Raw genomic sequence first — 20,422 nt, forward strand, 5'->3', positions numbered from 1 at the left:
CAACAGTTTTATCGCATTCTTAAATTATGATTTACAGCATTTCTAAGGCTACTGACATCTTCCTCTGAAACAGTTAACATTTATGACTTTCACCTTTCCATTTCAATTTAAAATGAGTTTTGGCACCAACATTGTGCCAGATAAAATGGATAATGAATGACAATTGCAATTTAACACTATCTGAGATCCTTTCCCCAATCACAGTTAAAAAAAAAGAGCTTTATAACAGTAAAGAGTAAGCTTTCTAATCACAAGTACAGCTCGGAAAACTGATCATTAAGTACAAATTTAAGTAAAAAGTATCTGCAAAAATAAACAGAGCCTGGTACCAGAACAAAGTGTGGATTAGAACAAGTTATAATTATCCACATTATAATCTGGTGGACAGAGCCCTGCGCGGATACAAAATTTATATCCGCATCCATATCTGTAAAGCTGCAGGGCTCTATTGGGAACTGCAGTGGCAAAAGCAGCAGCATGTTGGGCTGCCACTTCCAGAAGCTAGTACCCCGCGCCAGCAGCTGCTCCAGAATGAGCACCCCCAGTCCCAGTACCACCCCCAGTCCCGCTCACTGAGGTGGGCACCAGGCTCACCGGCAGCTGTCCCTGTGGGCGGGACTGGGGTTAGTACAGTAATGCCAGAGTTGCTGCCGGCACAGGGTGCTGGCTCTGGGCAGCAGCGACCCAAATGTACTATGTTCAATGGAAAGTATCCCTTTATTAAGCGTTTCCTGATGCTAATCATTTTATCTCAGAGCTGGAGATGTGGTCAAAGCTATGAACGTTACATGTGCATAAAAGAGTGCTGATATGACTGAAGATATCTAAATTACAGGGGGTTGGGGTTCGGGAGGGGATACGAGGTGCAGGCTCTGGACGGGAGGTGCTACAAACAGGTGGATCCCAATTGGTGGCGCAGCAGGGCTCAGGCAGGCTGACTGCATACCGTGGCCCCATGCTGCTCCCTAAAGCGGCTGTGGCTGGCTGCTACAGGCACGGTTTCCAGCCAATGAGAGCTAGGAAGATAGTGCTGGGGGAGGGGGCAGCACACAGAGGTGTGTCAGCAACAGTTGGCCACCTCCAGGAGCAGTATGGGGCCAGGGCAGGCAGGCAGCCAGCCTTCCTGAACGTCCCACTGTGCCACGGGACCTTTAGTGGCCCAGACTTGGAGATCTCAGAGGAGGCTGGACAGAAATGTTAGACAGGCCAGACCCGGCCCCCGGGACGTATTTTGCTCACCCCTATTCTAGAGCTTCTCAACAAAAAAATGTTTTTGTTTTAAATCCATGTATTTTCCCCTAATCTCATTCTCTGAAACATCGGAACCAGTTTCGCTGAAATTTTCAAAAAATATTCAGTGAGATGCAGATATCTGGCATGGAAAATTTCAGCCAGAAAAGTTAAAATTCGGCAAAGTTATAAGCAACTGAAAACAGGTTCTTATAATGGGAAGTAATGTTTAGCAAATGTTTAGTATAGGTGGCTCTACTAGTTCTGCCTATAATTATATTTCTTTAAAAATTGAATTAGCTTAAAAAGTAATTCAAAAACATTCACCCAGTACAAGTAAGGTCAACTGTCTTATTTGAGCTGCATTATAAGACATATATAGAGATATCATACAACTCTGCCCAAGTAATATAATGGATTCCAAGAAAACACAACTCAGTGTACACACAACAAATGGGTGCACACAAGTTGTAAGTGAACAGAGGTGTCTACTTTCCTTCTCTCACAAGCAGCCCTTCATATCTGTGGAACAGTATATGCTATAATAAATTAAGTAATTAGGGATCTTAAAAAAAGTTAAGATACCACCAATAGCATCAGATAATTGCATGCAACCTGGCTCACCATGCTATCACTCCGCCCTCGGATGGCATGATTAGAGGATGTGGTACTTCCTGTTTCATTGTCTGTAAACTACAAAAATTAAAATGCATGTATTTACAGCTGATTGACTGCAGTCCAAACAATTTCTATCTTGAAATAAGTAATTCACAGAATATCAGGGAATGATACAGAGTACATAAAACACAAATTTAAAGAAAAAACAAACAGTTACCCTCTCATAACTGTTATTCTTCGAGATGTGTTGTTCATGTCCATTTTAATCAAGTGTGTGCGTGCACCATGGCAGCTGGAAGATTTTTCCCATAGCAGTATCCATTGGGTTGGTTCAGGCACCCCCTAGAGTGGTGCCATCATGGTGCTCAACATAGGGCCCTACTCACCTGCTAGCCCCTCAATTCCTTCTTGCTGGGTACTCTGATAGATGGGTAGGAGGCAGGGTATTGTAATGGACATGAACACCACATCTCAAAGAACAACAGTTATGAGAAGGTGAGTAACTGTTTTTTCTTCTTCAAGTGCTTGTTCATGTCAATTCCAATCAAGTGACTCCCAAGGCTAAGTTCAGGAGGTGCGGTTGGAGTTGTTCACTGATTGGAGCACTGCTCTACCAAAGGCCGCATCATCTCTGGCCTGCTGAGTAAATCGTATAATGCACAGTGAAATATGTATGCAGGACTTCTGCTTATTTCCTGGGTCAGAACTTGTGCCAGGAACACTGCTGAAGAAGCCTGCACCTTAGTGGAGTGCACTGTGAACGGACGGGCAGGCACCTCTGCCAAGTTATACCATTCACGGCTGCAGGACGTGATCCACAAGGAAATTCATTGGGTGGAGACTGGAAGACCCTTCATCCTGTCTGCCACTGCCACAAACAGTTGAATGAACTTCCTAAATGGTTTAATTCTTTCAATGTAAAAGGCTAGTGCACTGTGGACATCTAATGAGTGAAGCCTCTGCTCCCTGCTGTTTGAGTGTGGCTTAGGACAGAACACTAGGAGGAAGATGTCCTGGTTGATGTGAAATTGGGAGATAACCTTAAGGAGGAAAGCTGATGTGGCCTCAGCTGAACCTTGTGCTTATAGAACACAGTGTAAAGGGGACTAAGATGTTAGGGCCTCGAGCTCAGACACCTTCCTGACTGAGGTTATTGCTACCAGAAATGCCACCATGCATGACAGATAGAGCAGGCAACAAGTCGCCAGCGGTTCAAAGGGTGGACCCATCTCTTTGGAAAGGATCAGACTGAGGTCCCAGGTCGGGGATGGTTATTGAACGTGCAGATATAACCTGTCAAGGCCTTTCAGAAAAAGGCAGATCATAGGGTTAGCAAAGACCAACTGGCCCTCTGGGCCTGGATGGAAGGCAGAGATAGTGGCCAAGTGAACCCTTATTGATCATATGGACAGTTCCTGCTGCTTGAGATGGAGAAGGTAGTCCAGTATGAATGGTATAGAGACGAGCGTCGGGGACAAATGATGCTGTGCTGACCAGACTGAGAATCTCTTCCACTTGGCAAAGTAGGTAGCCCTGCTGGAGGGTTTCCTACTGCCAAAGAGGACTTGTCTAGCCGGGTCCAAGCAGGAGAGCTCCAGGGGATTCAGCCATGGAGCTTCCACGCTGTGAGGTGCAATGACTCGAGATTCAGGTCCTGGAGACAGCAGTGATCCTGAGTTATTAAGTCTGGGAGGAGCGGCAAGGTGCCAGGGCATCCAGGGACATTTCCACAAGAAATGTGTACCAGTGGTTAGCAAGACTAGGCTGGAGCTATCAATACCACTGAAGTCTCTTCCTTTTGTATCTTGAGAAGCACCTTGCGAATGAGATGGATGGGTGGGAAGGCACAGAGAAGACGGCCTTCTCATGGGAGGAGGAACACATCCACGATGGAGCCCGGGCTGAGATTCAGGAAGGAGCAAAACTGCCGGCTACCGAAGTGCCCGCCAGCGCTTCACCCAAAGAGAGAAAGGAAGAGACCCCCTCAAGGAATGGCTGCTCTCTTCCCTCCGGCAGCTCTCTTCCCTCCACACCCACAGTGTCCTGTGGCACTTGGAGATCCTGGGCTGGAGCCGACACAAGCAGTGCAGTGCCCCTCAGTGCCGGAGCTGTATGCGTTGATGCCGAGGCTGCCAGTGCCAAAGTTGTCAAAACTGGAACCAATGGTGTCGGGGCTGTGGGTGCCGAGGTCATCGGAGCTGATACCACTGAGGCTGGCGTAGGGGTTGGGATGGTGACGGCAAGGAGCGATGGAGCTACTCCCAATCCTGTCGATGCTGATGGTGCTGGGGGGAGTACAAAAGTGGCCAAGGCACTGATGCTGCCCTGGAATGTGACCCTTGGCTCCAACCTTGGCCTTGGTGAAAGGCCCAGTAAGTCCAAAACAGCCACTGTGCCAGGGGCCACCACTGCATGGGCCATGGTGCTGGGTAAGGGTGTCAGTCTCGTGATGACCTGGACAGTCTACTTCTGATCCTACGAGATCGAAAGGAGTCCAACTCTGACTCCAAGGTCTCCAAAAAGGAGGACCATGGAGGAGTGATATTTTGAGGCACGGAGGGTCCACGCCAAGGGCTCAGGGACCGACAAGGCTGCTGCTGCTGTTCTGGTGCTGGGGAGCGGTGCACCGGGGATGGAGACTGCCAGGACATCATTGCAGGCTTTCCCCTTGGCAGTGCTGAGGGAGCGACCGGTGCCGGTGACCTATCCCGTCTCAGCAGGGAGGACAGTGCCATAAGTTGGAGCAGGTCCCGGGCTGCCTCAAACACCGCTAGGGTCGACGGGAGACGTAGCTGTTGACTCAGCCTCGGCAAGCAAGAAGGGTTCAGATCTGACTGCCCTTCCACAGGGGCAGGAGTTGACGAGACCATCTCTGGCAGTGGGGACGAAGCAGTGTGGCCCGACTTGGGTCTCACAACAGCCAGCTCCATGAGTCTAGCTGCGGTGGGGGGGAACAACCCCCATACGGCCGCCTCCTCTTCTGCGGCACTGGCGATTGAGACTGCTGCCTGCCTGCAGCATGTGAGCCACGAGCGGAGCCATGATGGTGCTGAGAGTCCTTGTCTTTACTTGGCACTAATCCCTGTGCCGACAGTTCCGGGCCTCTGTGTACTGAGGAGAAGGTACTCGGCGCCGGGTCCACCGACCCAGGGTCGAACTGGTGCCTGAGTGCCGCTTCAGGTGCTGATCTCTATTTTTCAGTGTCCTGGGGCAAACCCCCATGCAGATCCTACAGCAATCCTTTTGATGGCTCTCCCCCAGACACTTCAAACACAAAGTGTGAGGATCGCTTCTGGGCATACACTTGTTGCAGACTTCACAGGCTTTGAAGCCAGGAGACCACAGCATGCCCTAGTGCTGGGACAGAACTGGAGGGAAACCCCTCCAAAGGAAACGTAAGTTATTCACGTAGCTGAAGTTGCGTAACTTAGCAAGTTTGCAGATGACACTAAACTGGGAGGAGTGGTAGATACACTAGAGGGTAGGGATAGGATACAGAGGGACCTAGACAAATTGGAGGATTGGGCCAAAAGAAATCTGATGAGGTTCAACAAGGACAAGTGCAGAGTCCTGCACTTAGGACGGAAGAATCCCATGCACTGCTACAGACTAGGGACTGAATGGCTAGTCAACAATTCTGCAGAAAAGGACCTAGGGGTTATAGTGGACGAGAAGCTGGATATGAGTCAACAGTGTGCCCTTGTTGCTAAGAAGGCTAACAACATTTTGGGCTGTATAAATAAGGGCATTACCAGCAGATCGAGGGACATGATCACTACCCTCTATTCGGCACTGGTGAGGCCTCATCAGGAGTACTGTGTCCAGTTTTGGGCCCCACACTATAAGAAGGACGTGGAAAAATTCGAAAGAGTCCAGCGGAGGGCAACAAAAATGACTTATGAGGAGAGGCCGAGGGAGCTGGGATTGTTTAGTCTGCAGCAGAAGAGAATGAGGGAGGATTTGATAGCTGCTTTCAACTACCTGAAAGGAGGTTCCAAAGAGGATGGATCTAGATCAGGGGTCGGCAGCCTTTCAGGAGTGGTGTGCCAAGTCTTCATTTATTCACTTTAATTTAAGGTGTCATGTGCCAGTAATACATTTTAATGCTTTTAGAAGGTCTCTTTCCATAAGTCTATAATATATAACTAAACTATTGTATGTAAAGTAAGTAAGGTTTATAAAATGTTTAAGAAGCTTCATTTAAAATTAAAACAAAACACAGGCCCCCCCAGACCGGTGGCCAGGACCCGGGCAGTGTGAGTGCCACTGAAAATCAGCTTGCGTGCCGCCTTTGGCATGCGTGCCTTAGGTTGCCTACCCCTGATCTAGACAGTTCTCAGTGGTATCAGATGACAAAACAAGGAATAATGGTCTCAAGTTGCAATGGGGGAGGTTTAGGTTGGATATTAGGAAAAAAAAATTTTCTCACTAGGAGGGTGGTAAAGCACTGGAATGGATTACCTAGGGAGGGAGTGGAATCTCCTTCCTTAGTGGTTTTTAAGGTCAGGCTCAACGAAGCCCTGGCTGGGATGATTTAGTTGGGGATTGGTCCTGCTTTGAGCAGGGGGTTAGACTAGATGACCTCCTGAGGTCCCTTCCAACCCTGATATTCTATGATTCTATGATCTGAGTACCTGCCAAAAAAACAAACACCACAATTCTCTCCCCCCTACCCCTTGGCTCTACCAAAGGAAGTAGTACTTCTTCTAGCAGCTATGTTTTAAGCCTGGTTTAATTGGAAGCCTTTTCCCAGTCCTCAATTATGGAAGAAACCCTTAGTGTTAAATATTAGATGCAATTTTTGTAAAGGCCAAGGTATTTGTTTATATTTGCAACTGTGATCTACAAAAGGCAACAGATAATACACACTGTACCGTCCTGCATCAAGCCCAATTTCATTCCAATCTGTACTAAACTATGTCAGATTATGTTCTAGCACATGAAGCTGTGACATACCAAATACACCACAGAAAGTTGTTATGGTTGACAGGGAAACATTTATGATCTCACTGGCAATGAACTCATCCATTTTTCCTCTGAGAAGACAGCTACCAGTTTATCTGCAACTGTCAGGTGCCACCAGCCTATTTCCTTTCTGATGCATAGGACCTCTCTCTCTCAATTTCTAATATGGGTAAACCAGAGAAATGGGATACCTACTTCTCACAAGATGCAGGCACCAAGCCACGCCACAGTTTTCTTCTTTATGAAATGTTGCTTTCAATAGAAATGTAATGACTCTGTCACTCCCCTGCTTCAGCTATTATATTAATGTTTATATTTGGCAAGACTGTCTTCATGCTTCTAGCTGAACTTTTTAAAGTAACATCTGGTAACAGTGATGGACTTCTATATATGTACTCTTTTTCAAGATTTAAAAAAAGTATATAATTCATTTTCAACTTTAAACCTTTTTAAGGAAGGAAAACCTTGTACAGCCACTTCTACAGCTGAACTGTTTGAGTAAATATTCTCGTTTTTGTTAAAATTTTATTACAGTTGATTTAATTTTTCTTAAGCAGAAACAAAAATCTATAGCTCATGTATTTATCACTAGAGTGACCTACAATACAAATGCTCATGATTATTGTGAATTAGTCAAATAAGAAAAAAAACACACAAAATCATGCAAGAGGGCTCACCACAGGACTACTTCGAGCTGAGCTTGCTCTTGAAGAATAACTACTATATTCAGATGGCTACAGACAGAAATTATGAAGTTGTAAGTTTTTATACTTTTCAGTAATCTTTACATTAGTAACACAAATGTTTTCAGAAAAGATGCTAATTAGACTTACAGCATGAGAGTTATATGAGCTATATAATCCATCACCACACAATGATGCCTGGGAAATAAAGGAAATGGATCGTTTATATCTAGTGTCAAAGTAATTAAAATGCGACGACCTCAAGTCATGCAAGATAATTCTACTACTGTGCAAGCCAGCTTCACCCTTATGATATTCAGTTTCCATGCATTTTCCACTAAAGGCTGTACTTTTTGAAAGAGAGTAGGGTTAACTTGTATTTCCTTTTTGTCATCACTTCCTCCCATCATGCATGCATTTTTAAATAGTATTTTAAACCTTAACTTAGGGTGATCAGATGTCAAAACTGAAATATCAGGACGGGGGGGAAGGGGGAGGAGGGGAGGCAAACCACTCACCACCACCCCTGCATCAACTGGTGGCAATCCTGCAGGCAGCCCTGGAGTGGGGGCAGCAGGCCCCAGCCCCCCCATCCCGCTCAGGTCCCACAGGGGAATGAACGGGGCTGCTGCTGCCTCCACCCCAGGGCCGCCCGCGGGATTGCACCAGCTGGACAGCCAGCCCAGACGCAACTGGCCAGGAGCTGGGCGCAGTGTGCACGCTGGGTCCCCGCAGCAGGCCTGGGCTCTGGGGGTTCGCACCCTGGGCGCCAAAGCCACAGCTGCCAAGCGCCACATGCTTGGCCAGCAGCCGCTTCCTCCCGCCGCGGCAGTGGGAGCTGCAGCAGCAGCTGCTCCCAAGTCCTGCTGCCCAGGTGGGGAGAACAGCCGCCGTCTGGCCCCGTGGGCCGCCTCCCTGCTCCTCCTCCAGATACCGCCCCGCCCGAGTCCTGCCTGCGCTCGGGGCCGGACAGGACTCTCACTCACCTTGGCCCTGCGCTCTCCTCCGTCTCCCAGGCCTCCCTCCAGTGCCTGGGGAAGAGGCGGGGATTTGGGGAGGGATCCAATGGGGGAAGAAGGGGGTGCAGTAGCCTTTGCTTGTTTGTGCAGTGTCCTGACCTAACATCAGTCGGGACGCAGGACAAAAGCAAATATTGGGATGTCTGGTCACCCTACCTTAACTATGTTTAACAAAAAGATTAAAACTGAAAATTTAAAGTGTAATTTAATATTTATGCTGTTTATCTTTCTGAATTTCACTCAGCTTGAACAAAAACTAGATGAGTGCTTCACTGAAGATGCTATCTATGCCTACAAGAAGGCTTCTCCCATTGGCACAGATAATCAACCTCCACAAGAGGCGGTAGCTATGCTGACAAAAGAAGCTCTCCTGCAGTACAGTAACTCCTCACTTAAAGTCGTCCCAGTTAACATTATGTTGCTGATCAATTAGAGAACATGCTCCTTTACAGTTGTGCAATGCTCCCTTATAAAGTTGTTTGGTAGCTGCCTGCTTTGTCCACTGCTTGCAGAAAGAACAGCTCGTTGGAGCTAGCTGGTGGGGGCTTGGGACCAGGGTGGACTGGCAACCGCCCCCCCACCTCCTCCCTTAAGTTCCTTGTGCAGCAGCCACCCAGCAGGCTATCAATTGCCAGCAGTTCTGCTCCCTCCACTGCCACATGCTGTTCCTGCCCTCCGCCTTGGAGCTGCTCCCGGGAACTTCCTGCTTGGTGTGCGGGGGGGGGGGGGGAAGAGGAGGAGAGAGGGGCTAATGTCAGGGTGTCCCTCTCCCCACTGCTCCCGCTCCTCACTTACCCCATCTCCATAGAGCAGGGGGGACATGACAGGGCTCACGATAGAGGGAGCTTGCTGACAGCAGCTGCTGTCTCAATTTGCTGATCTACTTAAAAAGGCAATGTACTTAGAGTGGGATCAGTGTACTTAAAGGGGCAATGCACATTTCTCCCTCTCACACACATGGTGTGTTTCTGTCTGCCATGCTGTCTCCCCTCCCTCCATTTGTGCTGCCTTGTAGAGTGTGAGGCTACATTAACAACGTGTTAACCCTTGGGGCTCAGCAGAGTACTAGTTCATCATTTAGCAGTGAGGCATCCCCTGGGAAATATCCCACTCTCTGACTTCACCACCTCAACCAAGCTTCACAATCATCATTGCTGTATACAGCATTGTTTGTTTAAAACTTGTGTGTGTGTGTCTGTCTGGTCTGGTGACAAAAATTTCTCTGGAACTTAAACCTCCCCCCCCATTTAGATTAATTCTTATGGGGAAACTGGATTCACTTAACATCATTTCACTTAAAGTCGCATTTTTCAGGAACATAAGTACAACGTTAACCGAGGAGTTACTCTAATGACAATTTCAAGAGATCAAAAATCATGAGATTTTTAAAAAAAGATTATATTGTGTTTCTTAGGTCTCTCGATTTTTGAACTTCCCCTGCCCATCCCGAGTGCGTGCATGTGACAATTAGCGTTGCTCACTACATGTACTAGATACGTTGATTTTGGCCCCTGCAGCAGGAGCTCTCACCACCACTTCTGCCCATCTCCTGCCAGCAATTAATCCTGTCCTCTAATCACTCATCAGTTCTGTCTCCACCCAACCACCCCCAATTTAGCTCACCCTCAGTTCAGTTCCCTCACCACCATCCCATCAGTTCAGCCCTCGATCCCCATCAACCCCCACTGCTATCAGTTCAGCACTCACCCCATCTGCTCAGAACCTACAATCAATACAGATCCCTCCCACCACCTGCAATGTCAGCCTCCAGGCCTCAGCTCTATCCACTACAGCAATTTCTAACTAAAATTAATCCTGACTCAAGATCTCTGGATAGAACTCTCAAATGTCAGGATTTTTTTTTTCTTAGAAATCATGACTCTTGCGATTAATTCACGAGAATTGTGTGTCTGCTTCCATTAACACCGCTGTCTAGGTGGGGGGTTAGGTCAATATAACTATGTTGTTCGGGGTACTAAGTCACTCAGACATAGTTATACTGACCTATCGCCCTGTGCAGACCATGCTATGTCAATTGGAGGGCTTCTCCTGTCAACATAGCCACTTCTCATGGAGGTGAAGTACCTGTGGATTTTTCATACCCTTGAACGATGTAGTTATATCAAAGTAAATTTATAGGGTAGACCTGGGCTTAAGTGTCCATGTAGGCAGAAATAGGATGATGAAAGAATTCTTCCATTGATCTAGCTACTGCCTCTCAGGAAGGTGGCTTACCTACAGCGCCAGGAGAATCCTCCTCTCGCTGCAGTGAATATCTACACCAGAGGTGGGAGAACTACGGCCCACGGGACCATCCTGCCCAGTTCTTGAACTCTTGGCCAGGGAGGGCAGCCCCCAGCCTTTCCCCTGCTGTCCCCCTTCCCTCGCAGCCATGCAGGCAGCGCTCTGGGCATCAGGGCTGCGCGCTCCTGGAGGGCAGAGCTGCAGCATGTCTGCTTCCAGCCAGGCAGCGCGGTGGCCACACATGCTGCTCTGAGTGGCATGGTAAGGGGGCTGGGGAGTTGGATAAGCATGGGAGTCCCAGGGGTCGGGGCAGTCAGGGGATAGGGGGTAGGGTTCCAGGGGGCAGTTAGGGGACAAGGAACAAGGGGATTGGATGGGTCGGGGGTTCTGAGAGGGGCAGTCAGGAGGTGGGAAGTGCGAGGGGTCAGATGGGGGCAGTGGCCAGGCTGTTTGGGGAGGAACAGCCTTCCCTACCGGCCCTCCATACAGTTTTGAAACCCCAATGTGGCCCTTGGGCCAAAAAGTTTGCCCACCCCTCATCTACACGGAAGCACTACAACAGCACAGCTGCAGCTACCTCACTGCAGCAGTTTAAGTACAGACATAGCCAAGAGTGGGAGGGATTAAAAACAGACTCTTCAGCACCTAAGACTTGAAATCCCTTATCTTGAGAAAAGCTCTGAAACTTGATGTGGTAGATCCAGCATACAAAAGAATTTTCAAATATTTCATTTTACTAATTTGTACAACAACAGTACTTGAATTATTAATGTGATTATATTTATTTCGCCATAATTCAACTTTAGTTTCATGAAGTCTATACTTATAGAGCACTTACAAAAATATAGATCTTAACATGAACATCAATCTGAGTTTTTTGAATTATTGAATATTTTTCTACTGATCACAAATATCTTGTTTTTTTATTTCATAAAAATAAAGTTATGACTGAGGGTACGTCTATACTACCCGCTGCATCGGTGGGTAGCGATCGATCTATTGGGGATCCATTTATCGCATGTAGCATAGATCATGTGTAGCATAGATAAAATTGATCCCCTATCACACTACCATTGACTGCTGAATTCCAGCTCAGCGAGAGGCGGAAGCAAATTCGATGGGGGAGCTGTGGCAAACAACCCCGCGCCGTTAGGATACGAGGTGAGTCGAACTAAGATAAGTCGACTTCAGCTACGCTGTTCTTGCTATTCTACAGTAGGCAGTAAGATTTAGAAAAATCACTAGAACTAATGAAATGTGACATCAAAAGAGCAAAAACTGAAAGTTAACCTATTGGGAAAAGAAGAGTATCAGGGTTTAAATTTTCTTTTTACCAATACCTTAACTGCAATGATTAATTAACATTTTGGATAAAGAAAGCTTTTGTTAAAAAAGCAACAGCATTGCTCCTTAAATTGAGAGGGTAAGTTGGCAATTAACATCCCTAATACTCCCTAGCAAAACCAGAACAGATGATATTTGATATCCCTGATATTTCTAAAGTAAAAAACAAGCAGAGAAAGTCTCCTGCATTCCAGCCTCCCTTGATAAAGAAATGAGCTGCAAGCCCAATTTAAAAAAAATCTTGTGGAAGTCACCTTTCAGAACATCTTCTGTATTCCTATACATTTCACATTATCAGAGCCATGCAAGCATTAGCTTTATTTTAAAATACAGCAGGAATGCATATGCAGTACTCTCAAACTACAGTCATCTGAATGCAGGTTTAAGGCAACCATGCAAATTGACTCATACGAACCAAACTAGCACTTCTTATCAAGCTCCTGTTTACAGTAGGAGACACCTATAAAGAAAAGCATAATTACTTTTATTTTTAATAAAACTATTAACATATCAAAAGTTAGCCAAAAAGCTTTTTTACACTATACTAACCCTATAGGTCTTAGTAGTTGCCAAAGCATCACTGTAGAGAGAAGAGGAGGACTGTGATGGGAGGAAAAACACAATAATTTTGGCTGCAGTACAAGGAAAGATTTAAATCCATTGTTTTAGATTTGCAACAAAGCTCTCGGAATCTAATGAAAACTTAGATCTAGTACGATACCATTTTAAAAAAACCATACATCTTGACATACGGAAATTTATAATATGCTAATTGAAAAGAATTAGTATTTCTACGGTAAAAAAGTGGCAAGAAAAAAAAAGCATGGAACAGAGGACTGGATAGCTGGATCTTGCAATTTCTCCCCTTGGTTACGGATATAAATCTGACCAAAGTCTACAATAGACAGAAACTGTTCTGCTGGTGGACCAGAAGTTTATTATTTGCATTATGATAACACTTACAGTCCCCCATCATTGATCTGGCCCTTATCATGCTATGCTCTGTACAGGACATGTGTTAAAAGTTCCTGGTTTCAGAGTTCTGCTACTAAAGAAAAGACAGCTATCTATCTATATACTAGCTGTTTGAGATGTGAGTCAGATACTTATTCCACTCAAGTGTGTGCATGCCCCATGAACAGAATTCGAAGAACTTTGCCTAACAGTACCCATAGGGGTGGTGCTCATAGCCTAAGCCCCTCCCCTGGTTATTTAAATGGCAGTGTCACCTGATCATACTAGTTTCTTCACAACAAACATCAAGAGATGAGACTTTTATACAGAAGGCACCATGGGTGAATTGTGGAATATACATCTGCATACAGAGTTCAAAGACCAACAGTTATCATCCAGACAGGTAACCATCTTTTCATCTTTGATTGGTTCAGTCGTGTATCCCACTCAAGTGATTCACAAGCTATATCAGTGGGAAGTGGGCTTAAAATCTACTTAAAGAAAAACTGCAGAACTGCCTTCCTCAAGTTTGCATCTGATGTAAATGCAATCATACCAGCATAGCATTTGGTAAAAGTACATACACAGGAGACTAGGTGCAAATGCTCAATATCAAAACATCACTGATAAATGTGACTGATGTTGCTTAAGCCCTAGTTGAATGAGCCCATAGTCTTTGTGGAGCCTGAGCTACTGCATATGCTATTATAATACAGGAAGTTATCTGGAAATAGTCTGTGTGGAGACCACATGATCCTTCATCCTGTCTGCACAGGAGACAGAAAAGTTGAACAAATAAATGGTTTAGTCCTCTCCAAATTAAAAGAGACACACATCATCTCATAGCCAACGAATGAAGGTGCTTCTCTTCTGCACGTCAGTGTGGCGGCTTAGGAAAGAAATACCAGTTATTTGGTTAATGTGAAACCACTTTACACAAAAATTTAGAATGCCGCCCTGGGACTACTTAGTCCTTGAAAAACAGAGTAAATGGTTGGATCTGCCATTAAAGCCTGCAGCTCACTTACTCTTCCTGCAGATGTGAAAACATGAAAGGCGCAGGAGAGAGGGACAACAAGTTGCCAGGGAGCTCAAATGGAGAACCCATAAGGGCAGCCAGCACAACATTAAGGTCCCACAGAGGAACTGCTTAGTTTGGAATGATCCAGCTTTGGTTTGAGAATAAGCTGAGAAACAAGTGGGATTGGGGAGAAAGGAATACATCAGTGCCAATCCCCAATTCAGGTGGAAGGCATCAGTTAAGGAGCCTGGACTGAGACCCACTTGAAAGCAAAATTGATAGCACTTCTTGTTATCTCATTACAAACAGGTCAATAGCCAAGATGGACCTCAGCAAACTGATCTTCAGAGACTATTCACAATTTTTGGAGAAATTCCTGCTGATGTGATCAGGAAATGATTCTGGACCCCTGGCAAATGAGATTCCAGGTCTTCGCCTCCATATTTAAGCATCTCAGGATGAATGCCATCAAAATAAGGTGCTTTATTGTTTTTCATCTTCTGCAACGCTTTTTTAACTTCTTCAATTTTTACCTTTGGTGCACACATACTTTAGTGGAATACACGTCTGCAACCACTCAAAGTAGCACAAGAAGTGCCACATCTTGGGAAAGTCTGTTGGGCTAGTTATGAACTTGAGGACTAAATGTTTTTCCAAGATAAGGAAAGATGAGCAGAAAAGTTTTATTTTTAGTACCAATTTATATTTATGAAGCTGTAAAGAGGTTGGATCAAGTAAAATAGACTAATTATAAGAGCTTACAATAACAGAAAGGTTATTTAATTTAGGCACATTTCACAAATCAAAATAAATAATTATTTTACAGAAAATTGTAAAAAATTGAACTTTTGGCCTCTCATTATTCTGAATGATTTCCCTAGTCTGCCGGGGCAATTCAGTTAAAGCTTGCCTTGAAAAGAATATAAGTAAATTTAAAACTCAATTTAAAATCAAACATACAGTAATCAATTTTAAGTGGTTTAGGTTATGAATTATCTCAAAACATGCAGGAAACAAAACTGCTTCTATGTTATTCATCAAGCTCTACAGTGACAGAGAACAGTCCCTCACAAATTTATCTGAGCAGCAATGTTAAAAACTAAGCAAGCATTCCAAGTTATACTAATATTAGTTTTAATACTCCAGAATCTTAAGAGGAAAAAAACATGCATAATAATTATGCAGAAACCAAAGTACAGACAGACCCGAGTATGGTAGGAAGAGATTGGTTTGCTATGTCTAAGGCTGCTATAATTTCTTTGGTCATGGTAAAATCCACTCTGTAAAAAATAAAAAAAATTGTACATAAAGTTATTGTGAACAAGAATTAAACCATAATGATGCCCAGACATCCCCAAACTTGTAAACAGACATTAAAAAAGTTCTCTCTCATTTTTTTAGGGCCAGGGCTCAAAATTGGTGCAATTTTCTGAAGGAAAAATGGCACACAGATTTTTTTAAAAGAGTACTCTTTAAAAAAAAATATGGAAAATGACAACATTTTGAAAATGCCTCATCCAGCCAGGAGAAGAAAATATGGGTTTGTTTTTTGCCCCACGCAAAAACCAAGGAATGTCCTTGAAAAACCTGACAAGAGACTAATTATTACTTCAAAAACTTGACAACGTCAAATAACAATAAATCAGAACACATTTATGCTTATTTGTTTATCTGTTTCCATTAGATAATTTGTTGAATCAGAATTTGAAAATAGAGAGAATTCATTAGTATGTAATAGCCAGTATCTTCACTACATCTTCAAAACACTAGTGAAAATATTTAATAAACCAGGCACCAATCCGACAAACACATAAGCACATACTTTACATATGCTTAACTTTACAACTGTGAATAGTCTCACTGACACTCACTAGTGGAGTTAAACGTGTTAAGTGTGTGACGGATCGGGGCCTGACTATCTTTCTTATACCACTGTTCTCAGAGAAAAACACATTGAAAGCTTATTGATTACATTTCTGATTATCTATATTGTGGAACTTAGCCCCCTACTTTCTTAACTATAAAAGTGTGTGTGTTTAAAAGGATCAAAAAGCACTGATAAATATTTTCACTGCAATCAGTGCAACTCAGTGGGAAGTAAAGAACAATATATGCACACCCCTTTGCCAAACTGGCTATATCTCTGTGCATGCACGCACAAAGACACCGTGCAAGGGCACATGTATTGGGATGTAGCAAATTGTGGCTCTTTGGAAAGAGCGGCATTTTAAAAGTGTGGCAGAAACTATACAGTGCTGTGAAAATAAGAAAATATTTCAGTAGTGAGAGAAAAGTATAGATTCAAGGTGTGATTTTTCAAAGGTGGCCTAACTCTGTGCCCATGTAATCAATGACTCATTTATTAGGGCTGGGACCTTTCTAAAATACCATCCTAAATATACGTATTTTTTAATTAAATATTTCCTGTCAATATCTTATTTTTTAAATGTACACTTGGACATTCTACAACTGCTTTCTGGAGATACAATATTCCCAAGACCTTTTTCAAAAAAGTCACTGATATGGTGTCAAATGTTTATGGCAAACTTAACCTGCATAACAGAATTTAAGCTAAAGACGCTCCCCGACTTACACAAATGTTCCGTTCTGGAACGCCTTGCGTAATTCGAATTTTGTGCAAGTTGGAAACATATTTCCGACCATTACACACAAAAAAACACTCCTATTTTTAGTTTATAGAACTTTTTCCGTAAGCTCAGATTTGCATACATCAGGTTTACGTAACTCTGGGAATGTCTGTACTCACTACTGATAGAATCAGCGGTAGATATGAAGTAGGTTCCTCTGTCCCCGCAGAGCAAATGAAATGAAATCAAATGAAAAAAACTGAAAATAAATTTTCATCCACAGAAGTATTACTATTGCAAATATTTCCAAAAGCTTAGCAAAGACCTCTTTGTATATGATTGAAATTCTGCTCTGAGTAGTACACACATAATTTTGCTGACATGACTGGAGTTGCAATCAAATCAGATATGATATGGGCCAAATTCTGCTCTGAATTTGGCCCATACCATCAGATAGGTCACCTAAATTTCTTTTACTATAACCAAGACATGCATAGACCCAGTATAGTAAACATATATAGAATTTACTTGTAAAGGATGCTCTATACTTATTTAGTATATTCATAACAAATATTGCATGAGAACACTAACCAAGAGATCTTTATGGGAACTAGAAGACTTCTTTATTCCGTGAAAGTCACTGTAAGCAGGATTCTATAAGTAAAAAATTTAGCAAGTAAATACTAACCAACAACAGCATCTTCAACACCAGAGCATAATAAAAGAAGGAACATGCAATTCTTAACAAAACGCTCACCATTCTGGAGGAGCATGGCCATAGAAAACACTGACCTACCTAGTTAGAGGAATGGGCTAAAATACCAGATGCAGGTTGCTCATATCACTAAACCCAGACAAAGGGTCAGATGAGTGTGACTGCAACTTCACCGGTCTTGAGTTATCCAGTAAAGACAACCAGTGTTCAATATTCACAGTAGTTCTCAAAAAAGTAAAATGTGCTAATTTGAAAAAATAAGCTTAAAGATAAAAGAATATTAATAGTTTATTCCTTTCACCTACTTAATCTATCTCATGGTTTATTCAAAGTTTATGGGTGTTAATTTGGTTTGTTTGTTTACAGATTCATGTTAGTAACAAAAATGTTTGATTCCTATCTCTGCTTAAAGGGATCTGAACAGTCCCTGATCCCTGTGTTTTGAGAATTTAAGATTTTTTGGGGTTGTTGTATCTAGTCCTTATGATTCTGTGACCCAAATGTAACAGATACAATCTTTTCTTCCTCCATTTACAGAGAGTCTGAATCAAGGGGCATGAATTACTTACAGCCCAAGTCTCAGACACAGTGCAAAATCTCAGCAGGCTCTGCAATGAGAAGTGGAAGAAATCCTTCCTGGACAGGTCTCTGAGCTGGCTCCAGCCTAAAAGCTGACGTGGCCACTGTAATATTTATGCTAATACAGCTGCGGGGTAGGTGGTGAACCATTTGGATTGCACCTAGCAACAGATCAACTAGTCTTGGCCACAAATCCTTGCTGCACAATGGGAAGCCCTGACAGCAGGGCTCTGTTGTGTGTGAACCTCCTCTGTATTATTTGCCTCAGGATTATTTGCCCCTAACTGATGTATGACATGCCTTCCAGTCATCAGAACACCTTTCCGGCCTCGTCCAGACTAGGGGAGGAAAATCGATCTTAGATACGCAACTTCAGCTACGTGAATAAGGTAGCCAAAGTCGAATATCTAAGATCAAATTACTCACCCGTCCAAACGGTGCGGGATCGATGTCCGCGGCTCTCCATGTCGATTCCGGAACTCCGTTCGGGTTGATGGAGTTCCGGAATCGATGTAAGCGCGCTCGGGGATCAATATATATCGCGTCTAGACTAGACGCGATATATATCGATCCCCAAGCAATCGATTTTAACCCGCCGATACGGCGGGGTAGTCTGGAAGTGGGCTCCTTCTGTGTATACTCTATGTACTTTTTTTTTTTTTTTTTTTAAATAATAAAACACAGGAATTCCCACCATTCCAAATACCACATCTATCCCACTGATATAAGCAACTTTGCAAGTCCTAGTGTATATGAGCTGGCAGTTCACCCCACTATTTTAGGATCATGCAGCAGCCAGTATGGGTGCCGGGTTCTGCCTAAGTGGAACAAGTTGCAAGATCAGGGCATTAGCAGCTATGATAAAGTAGTATATTTTCATGCACAATAAGAGTATATTAGTTTTCGAAAACGTATGTTTCCTCAGTCTAATTTGTATGCCAAGTTAAATGGAAGTAATATTTTTAAAATGGCAGAGATAAGTAGAAAAGACTTTAAAGGACCCCCATGCCAATACCATGGTCTTCAGAACAGTAATTATAATGCTATTACAATATTACCTTAAAACAGAAAGTAATTTAACAATGAATGACACATACAGATAGTTATTTAGATTTAAAATTGTATATTCTATACCTTCACTTTTTGTCAGAAAAGTAGTTATACATGCACCCTTCCAAAATATTTACATTTGTAATCATATCCTAACGGAGAACACAGTAGGCAAGATCAGTTTAGTGATAATTTTTTAAGAGCTCAAAATCATTCAAAATTAATGTGATTAAGTCTCTTAAAAGTTTGAAAGTAGCCGTTATTCATAGAGAGACATGCAAATTATCTACGTACTGAGAGTGAATGTCTTGTAGATCTATCCTTCACATCATCACACTAAAGGTATGAACCAACAATAAAGAAAGAAGAATTTCAGAATGCCAAGACAACAGGAAAACAGGACAGAAAAAAATAAAAATCTAAAATGTTTATATATCAATAAAGCAGTAGTCAAAAATTAAGAGGATTAAGAGAATCACAGATTTACAGAGTACAACAGTCAGCATTCACACTAAGAAATATTATGCATCACAAACTGGCATTTTTGAGGGAAAATAGATTTTTTTTAGAAATTAGAACAGCTATTTCTTAGCACACTGCTAAAAATGTGCAAATTTCTGAAAAGTAGAGCTGTGGATTAGACGCAGTTAACGCACGCCATTAATTCAAAAAAATTAACTGCGATTAAAAAATGTATCATGATTAATAGCACTGTTAAACAATAGAATATCAATTGGAATTTATTAAATTTTTTTTGATGTTTTCAAATATATTTATTTCTATTACAACACAGAATACAAAGTGTACAGTGCTCACTTATTTTTTATTACAAATATTTGCACTGTAAAAATAATAAATTTAGTATTTTTCAATTAATCTCCTACAAGTACTGTAGTTCAATCTCTGTCGTGAAAGTGTAACTTACAAACGTAGATTGTTTTTGTTTGTTACATATCTGCAAAACTTTAGAGCCTACAAGTCCATTCGGTCCTACTTCTTGTTCAACCAATTGCTAAGACAAACAAGTTTGTTCACATTTACGGAAGATACTGTTGAATGCTTATTTAGGTCAGCTGAAAGTGAGAACAGACATTCACATGGCACTTTTGTAGCCAGCGTTGCAAAGCATTTACATGTCAATATGCTAAACATTCATATGCCCCTTCATGCTTTGGCCACCATCCCAGAGGACATACTTCCATACTGATGATGCTTGTTAAAAAAAAAAGTTAATTAAATTTGTGACTGAACTCCTCGGAGGAGACCTGTATGTCTTTTGTTCTGTTTTATACACATTCTGCTATATATTTCATCTTATAGCAGTCTCAGATGATGACCCAGCATATGTTGTTCATTTTAAGAACACTTTCACTGCAGATTTGACAAAACGCAAAGAAGGTACCAATGTGAGA

At 43.0% G+C, this 20,422-nt stretch overlaps 1 protein-coding gene across 12 annotated transcripts in view; it reads right to left on the reverse strand.

Annotated features, from left to right (window-relative positions):
- The window catches only part of LRRFIP2 (LRR binding FLII interacting protein 2), a 123,602-nt gene that overhangs the window by 46,749 nt on the left and 56,431 nt on the right, over nucleotides 1-20,422 (reverse strand). For 3 of the 12 annotated variants that reach the window (XM_030551286.1, XM_030551287.1, XM_030551284.1), the window contains 8 exons: nucleotides 19,305-19,346; nucleotides 17,258-17,320; nucleotides 15,284-15,358; nucleotides 12,653-12,703; nucleotides 12,519-12,563; nucleotides 7,647-7,694; nucleotides 7,491-7,547; nucleotides 1,855-1,923 (listed from right to left, as the gene is read on the reverse strand). The exons of 8 other annotated variants lie outside the window; for them this stretch is intronic. In XM_030551286.1, coding sequence (XP_030407146.1) covers nucleotides 1,855-1,923; nucleotides 7,491-7,547; nucleotides 7,647-7,694; nucleotides 12,519-12,563; nucleotides 12,653-12,703; nucleotides 15,284-15,358; nucleotides 17,258-17,320; nucleotides 19,305-19,346 — 450 coding nt within the window. The remainder of the gene's footprint in view (nucleotides 1-1,854; nucleotides 1,924-7,490; nucleotides 7,548-7,646; nucleotides 7,695-12,518; nucleotides 12,564-12,652; nucleotides 12,704-15,283; nucleotides 15,359-17,257; nucleotides 17,321-19,304; nucleotides 19,347-20,422) is intronic. One more of the 12 variants, XM_030551285.1, reaches the window with a different exon arrangement.

Source organism: Gopherus evgoodei, chromosome 2 (genome assembly GCF_007399415.2).
Source record: "Gopherus evgoodei ecotype Sinaloan lineage chromosome 2, rGopEvg1_v1.p, whole genome shotgun sequence".
Lineage (NCBI taxonomy): Eukaryota > Metazoa > Chordata > Testudines > Testudinidae > Gopherus > Gopherus evgoodei.